At 37.4% G+C, this 13,858-nt stretch overlaps 1 protein-coding gene across 5 annotated transcripts in view; it reads right to left on the reverse strand.

The window, feature by feature from the left end:
• Window positions 1–672: 672 nt before the first annotated feature.
• LOC138712308 (meiosis-specific nuclear structural protein 1-like) overlaps window positions 673–13,858 on the reverse strand; it is a 138,292-nt gene continuing 125,106 nt past the window's right edge. For 2 of the 5 annotated variants that reach the window (XM_069843958.1, XM_069843949.1), the window contains exons 21-22: window positions 7,804–7,878; window positions 674–6,592 (exon numbers count right to left, since the gene is read on the reverse strand). In XM_069843958.1, the coding sequence (XP_069700059.1) occupies window positions 6,077–6,592; window positions 7,804–7,878 (591 nt within the window). In that variant the 3' untranslated portion in view covers window positions 674–6,076. Of the gene's footprint in view, window positions 6,593–7,803; window positions 7,879–13,858 lie in introns of all 5 variants that reach the window. The other 3 variants (XM_069843968.1, XM_069843941.1, XM_069843976.1) reach the window with 3 other exon arrangements.

A 13,858-nucleotide genomic window follows, 5' to 3' on the forward strand; every position in this document is an offset into this window, starting at 1 on the left:
GGATAAGTTGCCTCAATTTAAGAGACTAGTCCAGGCATGTCAAAACCCTGCACATTGTTCACTGGTCTCTGTGCAATGTGCAGTTCCTATTCCTCTACATCAGCCGCGGCGAAAATGCGACTCACGAGCACATTGTGGCTCGCAGTGCTTTTCTCTCGCTTCCTACCTACAACCCCCACCCTCTCACTCACTGGAGTCAAACTCCGTTCTATTTGTATTTGTCTCGGACCTACGAGTGGCGTATCGTCGCAATATCTCTCTCGAAACCATGTACCTCTATAAAAAAAGGAAGTTTCAAGTAGGATGGGAGGATGCATTCTTTTGCTTACAATATGATGAAAATATTAAATGTATGATTTGTTCACAAATATTACTAGGAAAACGGTTGTATAACATAAAACGGCATTATAAGTTACTACATGTTACTGATGAAACATTAAAAGGTTAAGTGTTGTTATTATTATTATTATTATTATTATTATTATTATTATTATTATTATTATTATTATTATTATTATTATTATCTCTGTACGTCGATTCCTTTACAGCAGATGTACGAATAATGCGGTTAGATTTTCAATTTAAACTCACAGATTTACAATGTGACGTTAAATGAAAGCTAGATGTAAGGACTTGACAGATATTGAACTCTTCAAATCTTTGGAAAAAAAATAAATATTTGAAGCTACGTTCTTTCGCTTGCTCTGTTGAAGCCATGTTCGCTGTAACTTACGTTTGTGAAAAATTATTTCCAACAATGAAAATAGCAAAAATCAAATTTAGATCACGACTGACAGACAAATACCTTCGTGATCAACTACGATTGGCAGTAAGTGACATAATTCCTGATTTTGAAACTTTGTCGCAGAGACATTCTGAAGACAGTTAATTTTAGGTTGTGATAATGTGTCCCATGTTTTCTTGTTCATTTCTTTCTTCGTTACACGTCCTAAACATTAACTTCCCCTTCGGTTGTCCGCCTCCCTCCATAGGTGCTATGCACGTTGCAGCTTACACAGTGGCTCGGCGCACCATGGCCTTTTCGCCACGGCTGCCCTACCTGGAGGGAGTGAATCGACTTGGAGGGGAACGCGACAGGGCTGTACATTACCTGCAGTAGCAGATCAGCTTTGGTTTCAGTAACACAGATCAGTACGGGTGCTCATTGAGCTGTGATTGTGAATGGGTTATGGAAAATAAAGTGAGGAGTCCACAGATATAACGAGGAAGAGAAATCACGAATCATATAACGTAACTGTTATGATGTTTTCCTCAGCCAACAGTAATTATTTTAAAATGAAAAGCTTTCATCATATCATGTGGACCTAATAGTGATGTGAGAATTTAAATCAGATTAGTAAAGTTCTCGAAATATGATTTCGCCAGCTCTTACTTCTTAATTCGAAGGCCTACTCTCACGGAAAAACAAACATGACAATGATGTTGTTTTGGAGTCTGTACTAACACAGCCATCAATGGTTAGACGACTTACAACTTTTATTTGATAAGCTGATAAGTGATGAGAATATTGAGTGAGGAATACATGTGAGGGTCTTGAGGTTGTAAAGGAAGGAAGAAAGCAACTATTTGTAAGGCGGAAAATTTTTCTGGAAAAATAATACATAATGGCAAATTTTCCATCTCATGTTACTATATTATCTTAATATACTTACGTTAATAAATCTTTAAACCTGACATAAAGAAAATGTCCTCGCTTCACATCTTGTGAAGTACTCTTTTAACTCAATTCAGTAACGCTCCCAACTTGCTAATACTTGCTCTCAACGTTTTCCAAATAAACTATATATAAATTTTAATTCAAGCTTAATTTATCCAATTTATTAATAATAATGTGAATTTAAATTAATATACAGCAAGGAAATGATTCCAGTGTAAAAGCCTCACAATGTCCTGTTGCATGTAATTGGGAGTAAAATATTTTCTTTCTTAGCATTTGTGCACCAATGGTCCCAATAATGCTTGAGGAACAATGAAAGAGTATTACTTTGAAATAATCAGTACCTACTACGATAAATGAAATACTGTGTTCGTTTTTTGTTGTTTTTAAATTACTACAATATTTATATTTTCTTCAAATACTGTATACAAATCATGTAGGCCTAAATAAATGATTCTTTACAAACGACTGCTTTGTGAATTGTAACTGAGTAAGTCTATTGTGTCTTGTGTTACAATTATTGTCAAATATAGACACTGACTATAATTGTGTTTTTTCCTTCTGCTAAGTATGTTTATAATGTCCAAATGTCAATTTAATTGAACACTAGAAGCGCAGAATAGATTCTTGTACATCCCTCCCGCTAAGAACTGGTAAGAGCAACACGTGAATGACGTAATCTGCACAGACCGGAGTTCCGCGCACATATACTGCACTTTCAGTGTCTGATTTCTGACATGCCTAGTCTAGTCAATTGGCTCTTAGATAAGAGGTTGATTGAATTCTATAATTATAAAATCCTGCTTAACTAATGCCAGATAAAGAATTCCAGACGTACACACGAACCATGCCAGCTAAGGGCTGTATTCACGGAGAAAACAGCCGGCAAATATCGTCACATTATCAGACTCTCTCAATCGCTAACTTACTCTACTTCAATATCGCCGTGTTTATTACGCAACTTCTTCACCATACCTGTTGTGCGGGAGAACTACATACAGGCTGGCTTTCCCCTTTTGACAAGCGGCTTTAGAGAATCACACGAGAACATCATAACAAATAACAGTCCAAAATAATGTGGACCGTGTTATGCGTCAATACGTCAAGTGACTTCATAACTTTTCAGTAGCAGGGTTTAGTAAATGTTTACATCCAAATTGTCACTGCTTTTATTGACACAAAATTTTGGTTATCTATAAATATTGATTCATTTTATTTTTCTGAATCAATTAAACAGTTTCTCCTTTCATTATAATAATAAGATTTATTAAACACAATGTGTACATTGTTACATTTTAGTCAAAAGTTGTCTTCTTTTGCGCAGAACGTTAGTGTCTCAGTCCTTGCTTGGCAGGTGAGTATATGGTACTGACTGCAGCTGTGCCCACAGAGGGTGCAGATGCACTGCTCCGAGGCCGAGTGGTATCCTCGTTTGGCACAGATCCTATGGTGGAACCCGTGGGCCGCTGTCCTCGTGAAGACGTGACGTAGCTTGAAGTTAGGCTTCTTCCATTCTTCCGTGTTCATGGCTGGCGTCTGAAGGAATTCCTGGTCCACGTCTGCTGCTTTTTCTTCTCTGTCCCTAACGTGGGCCTCATATGCTGGTGTAGGTTGAAGGCCGTTGCTCGTCATCAGCTCTCTTACGAAGAAATCCGTGTCCATTAATAGGTATACCAGCCTCGTTTGCGTTGTTCTTGACACTTGAAGAGCTCTTTTTAGGTATGACGCTTTCACAGCTTCTAGCATCTTCAGATTCGCTGAGGTTAAGTTCTCCTTTCATTATGTACACGCATTTTCTACGTTTTGTAGACTCTGTATTCAATATCAACATACATTACAGAAATAGAGGGACATGGCGTTTAGCCTGGTGATGCATATCAATAAATAATAGGAAATTGAGTGCAATAGTAACAGATGTATGATTCATTTGCGATAAAATAATTAATGTATTGGATAACCTCTATAGACTAGCCTATTAGGCCTATCGGTTGTTCTGTACGGTTTTGAAACTTGGACTTTTATTTTGAGAGAGGAACAGAGGTTAAGAATGTTCGAGAATAAAGTGTTTATGAAAATATTTGGGGCTAAGTGGGATGAAGTTACAGAAGAGTGGAGAAAGTTACACAAATCAGTAGCCTACCACATACTGACGTCAGCACTAGAGGTGAATGGAAAGAATAATTCAGGCTCAATTATGCATGACGTTTATTATGAAGAATTAGTGAACGGCGAAAAATGTCTGTATTGTAATTGTAAATATCTTATTCCGCAGGCAAGGCTGTACAGGGTAGGCCCACGCCTATTTACATGGGGCTATGTTAGTAGACAAGTTTTCTCCTTCTCATAGCCTGTCGTGAGATATAAATTCTGATTAACTTCGCGCTTTCCTCTTTTACAATATGGCGGTCACAAAGCACATGACTGTAAATCCTGTTCGAGTTTTTCAAGTTATCAGTGGCGTAGAATATTTTGTAGGCCTGAACGTTGACTACGTGCAGGAACAGTGATGCCAACAAATGCTTCTCTTCAGATAGATATTGTGAATAAATATCAGCATAAAAGTTGTCGTAGTATTGACGTGCATGTGAGTAGCAGGAACACTAGTGGCAGTCAGTGGCGTATGAAGTCAACAGACAGGACGAGGCGACATATTTACTGTGCTTGAAATAGTCCAGATGAGATGCTGAAGGATCAGTGACGTATCACAATCATACAACAACAATAATCCTACATGTTTACACGGACAGAGACACCAATATAAACCATTTTTCTATATATTTTTTTAATATTGTGTATAGTAGTTTGAACAATGATAGATAATAATAATAATAATAATAATAATAATAATAATAATAATAATAATAATAATAATAATAATAATAATAATAGCCTAATAATAATAATCATAATAGGCCTAATAGTAGTTATAATAATAATAATAATACTTACTTACTGGCTTTTAAGGAACCCGTAGGTTCATTGCCGCCCTCACATAAGCCCGCCATTGGTCCCTATCCTGAGCAAGATTAATCCAGTCTCTACCATCATATCCCACCTCCCTCAAATCCATTTTAATATTATCTTCCCACCTACTTCTCGGCCTCCCCAAAGGTCTTTATCCCTCCGGCCTCCCAACTAACACTCTATATGCATTTCTGGATTCGCCCATACGTCCTACATGTCCTGCCCATCTCAAACGTCTGGATTTTATGTTCCTAATTATGTCAGGTGAAGTATACAATGCGTGCACCTCTGCGTTGTGTAACTTTCTCCATTCTCCTGTAAGTTCATCCCTCTTAACTCCAAATATTTTCCTAAGAACCTTATTCTCAAGCACTCTTAATCTCTGTTCCTCTCTCAAAGTGAGAGTCCAAGTTTCACAACCATACAGAACAACCGGTAATATAACTGTTTTATAAATTATAACTTTCAGACTTTTTGACAGAAGACTAGATGACAAAAGCTTCTCAACCGAATAATAACAGGCATTTCCCATATTTATTCTGCGTTTAATTTCCTCCCGAGTGCCATTTAGATTTGTTACTGTTGCTCCAAGGTATTTTAATTTTTCTACCTCTTCGAAGGATAAATCTCCAATTTTTATAGTTCCATTTCGTACAATATTCTGGTCACGAGACATAATCATATACTTAGTCTTTTCGGGATTTACTTCCAACCCTATCGCTTTACTTGCTTCAAGTAGAATTCCCGTGTTTTCCCTAATCGTTTGTGGATTTTCTGCTAACATATTCACGTCATCCGCATAGACAAGAAGCTGATGTAACCCGTTCAATTCCAAACCCTGCCTGTTATCCTGAACTTTCCTAATGGCATATTCTAGAGCAAAGTTAAAAAGTAAAGGTGATAGTGCACTCCCTGCTTTAACCCGCAGTGAATTGGAAAAGCATCAGATAGAAACTGACCTATACGGACTCTGCTGTAAGTTTCACTGAGACACATTTTAATTAATCGAACTAGTTTCTTGGGAATACCAAATTCAATAAGAGTATTATATAAAACTTCTCTCTTAACCGAGTCATACGCTTTTTTGAAATCTATGAATAACTGATGCACTGTACCCTTATACTCCCATTTTTTCTCCATTATCTGTCGAATACAAAAAATCTGATCAATAGTCGATCTATTACGCCTAAACCCACACTGATGGTCCCCAATAATTTCATCTACATATGGAGTTAATAATAGTAATAATAATAATAATAATAATGATAATAGTAATAACCACAAACGATAACAATGACAGAGCGTCAGTGGCGGTTATTATTCACAGGAAAAGTAGACCAGACAACAGCAACAAAGCCACACAACACTAGTGTAACGACCAACACAACACATATTATAATGGTACTGCTGTCGTGTTGGCAGCACTGCGCCTGCTCAGCCCAGCAGCATGGCATCAACTTCTGTGCACTCGTACTTCCGCGCCAGGTCCAGGGCCGTCCGTCCCCTCTTATCCCTCGCCCCCCGCTGAGCGCCATACTCCAACAGCAGCTGCACCACTGGGGCGTGGCCACACCCTGCTGCCCAGTGCAGAGCAGTACACCCGTCTTCATCATCAGGCTCGTTGGGCCGCGCCCCAGCTGCCAGCAGCAGCTCACACACTGCATGATGCCCACTGAGTGCAGCCTGATGCAGAGCAGTCCAGCCACATGGTCGAGACTTCACATCCGGCAACGCCCCGGCAGCCAGCAGCGCCCTGCACGCATCCTGGTGACCTTCATCTGCAGCCAGCCACAAGGGCGTGCAGCCAGCATGATCCACGGCGTTCACCTGGCTGCCTGCATACAGGAGCAGCTGCACCCTGTGTGTGTCCCCCCGCTTCGCTGCCCGGTGTAGCTCAGTCCTGCCTTGGCTGTCCCAGTCGGGCCCGAACTCAGCCGCAGCTCTGTGCTTCTGCAGCAGACAAAACAATCTGGTCAGAGGAAGCTCAGTCAGCTAGGTGACAGTTCACTAGGCTGAATGAAGCTGATGCTAGTAGTACAATAGCCATAACTACAGTAATGTCACTAGTAGGACAGTAGCAATAACTACAGTAATGTCAGTAGTAGTGACAGTAGCCATAACTACAATAATGTCAGTAGTAGTGACAGTAGCCATAACTATAGTAATGGCAGAAGTACTGACAGCAGTCATAACTACAGTAATGTCAGCAGTAGTGAAAGTAGCAATAACTACAGTAATGTCAGTAGTAGTGACAGTAGCCATAACTACAATAATGTCAGTAGTAGTGACAGTAGCCATAACTATAGTAATGGCAGAAGTACTGACAGCAGTCATAACTACAGTAATGTCAGCAGTAGTGAAAGTAGTAATAACTACAGTAATGTCAATAGTAGTGACAGTAGCCATAATTACACTAATGTCAGTAGTAATGACAGTAGCCATAAATTCAGTAATGTCAGTAGTGTGACAGTAGCCATAACTACAGTAATGTCAGCCGTAGTGACAGTATCCACAACTACAGTAATGCCAATAGTACTGGCAGTAGTCATCACTACAGTAATGTCAGTAGTAGTGACAGTAGCCATAACTACATTAATGCCGGTAGTAAAGTCAGTATGCATAAGCACAATGTCAGTAGTAGTGGCAGTAGCCATAACTACAATAAAGTCGGTAGTGCTGACAGTAGACATAACTACAGTAATATCAATAACTGGCAGAACACAACTACAGTAGTGTCAGTAATTGTGATACTAGACATAGTAATGTCAGTAATAGTGACAGTAGATGTTGAATCTGATCAGGAAGGGAAGAAGGAATTGGTTAGGTCAAGTGACCCAGTTTTTGTTACAGTGCAGTACCTTGTTCAATTTTAATTTACTTTTATTGTAATTGCAATATAGCCAGGTAGACTACAGAAATAATGTACAGTACTATACTGTAAATTATTTACTGCAAAAATAAGTGTAAAAGTGTTTTCCTCTGTAAGATGTTTAATGATACTGCTACAACATTTGTCAACAACATTTTTATGTCCGTGTTAGCCTAGTTTTCAGTTATCCGAGCAGGAGAATAATCGGGGTTCTACTGTATTAGTGGTAGTGGTGACAGTTAGTGTCCGTCATTGCTGTTTAATTGTAACCATAGCAACAGGTCGTACTTACTGCTTCCTTCTGGCGCCTCTTCATTATTTTGGACAGTAGATATTGTTTGAGCTTTGTCGTCGGTTTCTTCCTTGTCTGTAATAATAACAATTCTGAATCAGATCAAGCTCAGCTGGTTAGGTGACAATCTGACTTGAAGCAACAGCTTTCACAAATGAATGAAGCTGATGGCCCAATGTACAGCGTCGGGAATACAGACAACAGCTGCCAGTGTCTACGAATAATGCTCAGGTGGAAGTTTTACGTCATGTAAACCCTCATTCTAAGTAATGCTTTTCGTAAAGTTTTTAAACAAATGTTATGATGACGTCTGAGAGAAATTGCCACAACATAATCTGCATTTTCGTATGAGTTGTTCAGAAATGCGTCACAGATCCATTACCGTTCCCAAACATGATCTGAATTTTGATTATAAGCCCTAAAGAAATAGACCGCGGATCATCTATCCAACAGATATGTAATTCAGATTCCCATGAAAAGCCCGAAAATAAATGGCCCAATCTAGACCAATGAGAACAGAACTTCTTAAGGAGAGACCAACTTTTGGGCAAGAATTTGTTTGCGACACCAAACTACCATAGCGATAGGGTACTTTATCTTACTCGAAAATACAAACTCCTTACTTACTTACTGGCGGCTCATACATATGATAATACATACATATTTAATGCATAGTGCCAAAATCAGTGGTATATCCAGGATACCCTAAGGGGGAGGGTAACTCTTTTTCCTACTATAAGCAATAATAATAATAATAATAATAATAATAATAATAATAATTATTATTATTATTATTATTATTATTATTATTATTATTATTATTATTATTATTATTATTATTATTATTAGAGACGAGAATTCCATGCAAATGCATGTTTTATAGGAACATAGGGCATACGTAGCTCATACTTAGTACTTATCCATTTCATTACTTGCCGGTTGCAAATATGTGTACTTTTCCCGTGCATATTTGCATGTTTTCGACTTTTTAGGGATAAAAACATGCATAATGCATATTTAGGTAATTTTTAGCTTATTAATGCATATAATATACATTAAATTCAGTTTAAATGCATGTTTTAATGTTTTTGTGTGGACACCTTAGTTTCTCGATTTTATGTCCCATATTTTAGCTTCAGAAATCAGGATTGAAAAAAAAAAAAAAACTACCCCAACAGAAAAATTAAATAAAATGTTAAGATTTTCTCAATAAGGTGTTAGAGGACCTTTCCCTGGACGGAAGTCCACTTTTACAACACTATACCGACGACCCTCTATACACTGCGAGTCATAAATTTATTACGTTGGATATTTTGAGAATAGTAAGTAGCAGTGGCGTAGCATGAAATTTTGAGCAGGCGAAGCTAACTCAAGTTGTCTTTCATGCAATATGAGAAAATGTATTACAAAAATACAGTCTTAAAATAAATAGTAGTCAATTTCAAGTCAGCAGTCGAAGATTGGTTGGAACATCGTAAGTAACACCAATAAGGCATGACCTCACATGAGACGTAATAAAATATGATTTCACGGTTTACACATATCTCTTAACAAATAGACACATATACGTATAACATTAGCTCACTCCCTGTCATAGTTAGAGAAATCACAATATTAGTATCATTACGTAAGTATGCGTCTGTCTTTTGGTTGTGTCCTTCATTCACAGCAAGGGAGTCGGTCATTTGTTTTTTAAATCACACTTTTGTTCGTAAGTCAGTCTTGATAATACAATTGTCCTAAAAAATTCAAGTAAATTAGTGTCAGGAACTGTTATTTCGCTCATTATTTATTATATCAGCCACAATGCACACTAACACTTCAACTGAACACAACTGACGAATAGGGATAACTCGGAAACTACTTATTTTAAATGTTAAAGCTAGCTTCTTGCGAGCCTTGCGACTAGAAAGGGATGGAAAATATGCGGGGTGGATTACACAGAAGAAACCGGTCTGCTTGGAAGCTGGTGTGTGCAGGCTTCTTGTTTGCTGCTGCATCACAAATAATCCTGCGCTGCCGCATCACAATATTTAACGCGTAAATATAAATTCTATTAAAATTAATAAATAATTTTCTCCATAAACTGCAGGTTTATTATGAAATTATTATTAACTGGGGAAGCTAAGCTTTTTAGCTTACATTGACGCTACGCCACTGCTAAGTAGAGAGGAAACATAGAGGATTGAAGGAAATTGCCGACAAATAATTTAGGTCAAAAGCACCCTCTTTCAGGGAGGTTGTAAATTCTCTTCCTTTTCTAGTATAACTAGTAGCAATTTAGATTCTTATAAAATTGGAATCACCGTTAAACTGTGTTTGCAGTGTGTGAATGTCGTAAGTTGTTAATGTGCTTGTTTATTCTGTTTGCGCGGGTTAATGTGGTTCTAATATGTTTCCAATTTAAAGATTCCAAAAGTGTACTCTTTGCACAGTGGATTACTGTAAAGGAAAAGATTTTGTTAGGTCAGATGAGGATGTCGTATTTTGCGACTGTTGGAGTAAAGAGTAAAGCAATGCTGTTCTGTTTCCGAACATTTTATATGACAATTGTTCTTTGTAAAAAATTACAAAACTTGTTCAAAATAATTATTAAATTACGATGTCCGTTTTTAAATCGTATCTAGGTAACCGTAAGTTCTATTATAATTTCAGACGAAATGTACTAAAAAATTTCAAGTCGACCAGCATGTCGCATCTCTTTCACATATTGCAAGAATGCAACAAAACAAATAATCTTCAAAGAATTTCATAGATCCCTCAGTTATGCCCGTGGGAAAGTGAATGTAGCGGCGAAAAACAAATTGGACAGGGTCCTAAATGCTAACCCGGACTGCGGATTCTTTTGTTCAATGAAGAAGGTTATTTGTGGCGAAAACTTGAATGAAGAATTTGACCTGACACTGTCACAAATATGTTCATTCAAGTTTAAACCCGTAACTTCTTGCAATATAGAGACAAATGCAGGAACCTCACAGAAACCAATTTAAAAATGTTATTAGGTTTTTAACTGTGCAAAAAAAGTGAAGTGAAATAAGACATTTTGAAACAAAAATAAAAGTGCATATTTTAATGTATTTTTCGCTTGATCATGCATATTTCATAGTTTGATAGTACATGAATGCATGCATATTTTGGGATTTTATAGTGCATAAAATTGTCGTCTCTAATAATAATAATAATAATAATAATAATAATAATAATAATAATAATAATAATCACTCACCAAATTTATACATCTGGAGCACTTGAGCACTTTTGTTTACCAGGTTAATATGCGCGATAGATAAAACCCATTCGCCTATTCTTCTGACTTGAAAATAAATCCATCATTTTTTTGTTGAAGTTGTCTATTTTGCAAACAAAACTCCTCAGATTCATCGTGCCTTCTTAGTGCTAAATCTAGTGCCCCACAAAATCGTATACAATTTATTATTAAATTTAACACATATCTGTTTTTATCAACTTGCTCATTGTGTTTTGCAATCGCGAATTTAACTGATTTTCAGTGTTCGCTTTACCCAGCATAGACAAACTGAAGACGCTATTCATATTAACCTTTGACTTATGATGTGTTTTTATTTCACCCCATCATCATCATCACCATCATCATCCTTCACGAATTAGGCCTCTGTAGATCTGTTTCGGCCCCATCTAGCAATCTTCTTAAAGGTCTTCCTGGTCGACGATGTCCTCTAGGTTTATACTGCATCAAATTTTTGGGATTCTTGAATTTTCCATTCTTCTTACATGATCTAGCCAATTGAATTTGTATCTGCTGATTTTTTCTTCTACTGACTCTACTTCTAATTGTTCTAAAATTTCTTCATTCCTTTTTCGGTCTAAAAGAATATATCCTGCTGTCCTCCTCAAAAATTTCATTTCCGTTGCTTTGATTCTGTTCATGTCTTTTTTCTTTAATGACCAAATCTCGCTTTCGTATAAAAGGGAGGGTAATGCTAGTGTATTATATATTTTTATTCTTGTAGATTTTTGTACTAATTTAGCTTTTAATGCATTGTTTATTATTCCTAGAATTTGTGTAAATTTGGTAATTTTCTTGTTCACATCTTTTTCATTTTGATAAGATATTTCACAACCCAGATAATTGAAATTTTGCACTTGTTCGAGGCATTGGTTATTGTGTATTATCTTACTTCTGACTGGGTCTTGTCCTAAAAATGTCATTACTTTTGATTTTTGTGCTGAAATTTCCATCCCAAAATCTTTTAATATTTTATTTAATGTACACAATCCTCTTTGTAAAATATCCTCTTACTTTCAAGCCTCAAACAAACAGTATAAGGACAGATTTTACCCCATAAGTGTACTAAATCTGTCACACCCACTTTTGACCAGCTAAGTTCACCTCCGAACAGAACACACGGGAAAAAGAAGAACGCATTTTTCACATCACATCCACACAACCAGTTGTTTTTTAAATAAATATCTGGGTTGAATTTGCGAGATGTGTTAACTCTAGCACTTTGCTGCTTTCGATGAATATTTAAGTGCGGTGTTGGTCTGCCTGATTCTTTAACACGAAGTTTGTTTTCATATGTTAATGTTGAAAACTGAGATTTCAATAAAGCGCCAACCGAATTCATTTTTTAACAGTACACAACACGATAACACGATCACTATTACGATGACAACCTCACGACTTAACACGTTCACACTACACTTGGTACTGTTGGTAGAAATAATAAAGTGAAAACTTTCTCAAGCTAAGTTTTCAAGAAACCGGGAGAGATTTTATTATGTTATTGTTGCAGTCTTCGCTCTAAGAAACTTGTTCCGACAAAGCGGAAGGATAGACAGAGCGCCAGGTAGTAAGGGATCGGCGTAGTAAATGGCGATGTATACAGTTTTACAAGCATTGCAAAAGCCAGCAGCAATTTGTGCCTGGCACATTTCAGATCATGCTTTAGATGCTGAAAAGGACGAGCGAACATGAAGACTGCGCGCGCATCCCATTATATTTCTTATGGGATGAAGTCCCTGGCACAGATCCATCCTCCAAACACTGGTTTCAACGTGTTTCGCTGCAAAGATCATACTGACGGTAGAGTTTGTGTAAGCGTAACTTGTTTCTCTCAGGTTTTGAGCGGAAAATATGAATTCTCCTTTCCCTTCTGTATTCTGGTAGTGCCATGGCACAACGGCACTACCTCTAAAGCCGCCCCTGCCAGTCTCTATCATCATATCCCACCTCCCTCAAATTCATCTTAATATTATCTTCCCATCTACATCTCGGCCTCACTAAAGGTCTTTTTCCTGCCGGCCTCCCAACTAACACTCTATATGCATTTCTGGATTCGCCCATACGTGCCACATGCCCTGCCCATCTCAAACGTCTGGATTTAATGTTCCTAATTATATCAGGTGAAGAATACAATGCGTGCAGCTCTGCGAAGTGTAACTTTCTCCATTCTCCTGTAACTTCATCCCTCTTAGTCCCAAATATTTTCCTAAGCACTTTATTCTCGAACACCCTTAATCTCTGTTCCTCTCTCAAAGTGAGAGTTCAAGTTTCACAACGATACAGAACAACCGGTAATATAACTGTTTTATAAATTCTAACTTTCAGAATTTTTGACAGCAGACTAGATGACAAAAACTCTCAACCGAATAATAACAGGCATTTCCCATATTTATTCTGCATTTAATTTCCTCCCCAGTGTCATTTCTAGGCTATTTGTTACTGTTGCTCCAAGATATTTGAATTTTTACACCTCTTCGAAGGATAAATCTCCAATTTTTATAGTTTCATTTCGTACAATATTCTGGTCACGAGACATAATCATATACTTAGTCTTTTCGGGATTTACTTCCAACCCTATCGGTTTACTTGCTTCCAGTAAAAATCCCGTGTTTTCCCTAATGGTTTGTGGATTTTCTCCTAACATATTCACGTCATCCGCATAGACAAGAAGCTGATGTAACCCAATCAATTCCAAACCCTCTCTGTTATCCTGAACTTTCCTAATGGCATATTCTTGAGCGAAGTTAAAAAGTAGAGGTGACAATGCAATACAAACTCCTGCAACACCGA

The sequence above is a fragment of the Periplaneta americana genome, chromosome 2 (assembly GCF_040183065.1).
Source record: "Periplaneta americana isolate PAMFEO1 chromosome 2, P.americana_PAMFEO1_priV1, whole genome shotgun sequence".
Taxonomy (NCBI): Eukaryota; Metazoa; Arthropoda; class Insecta; order Blattodea; family Blattidae; genus Periplaneta; species Periplaneta americana.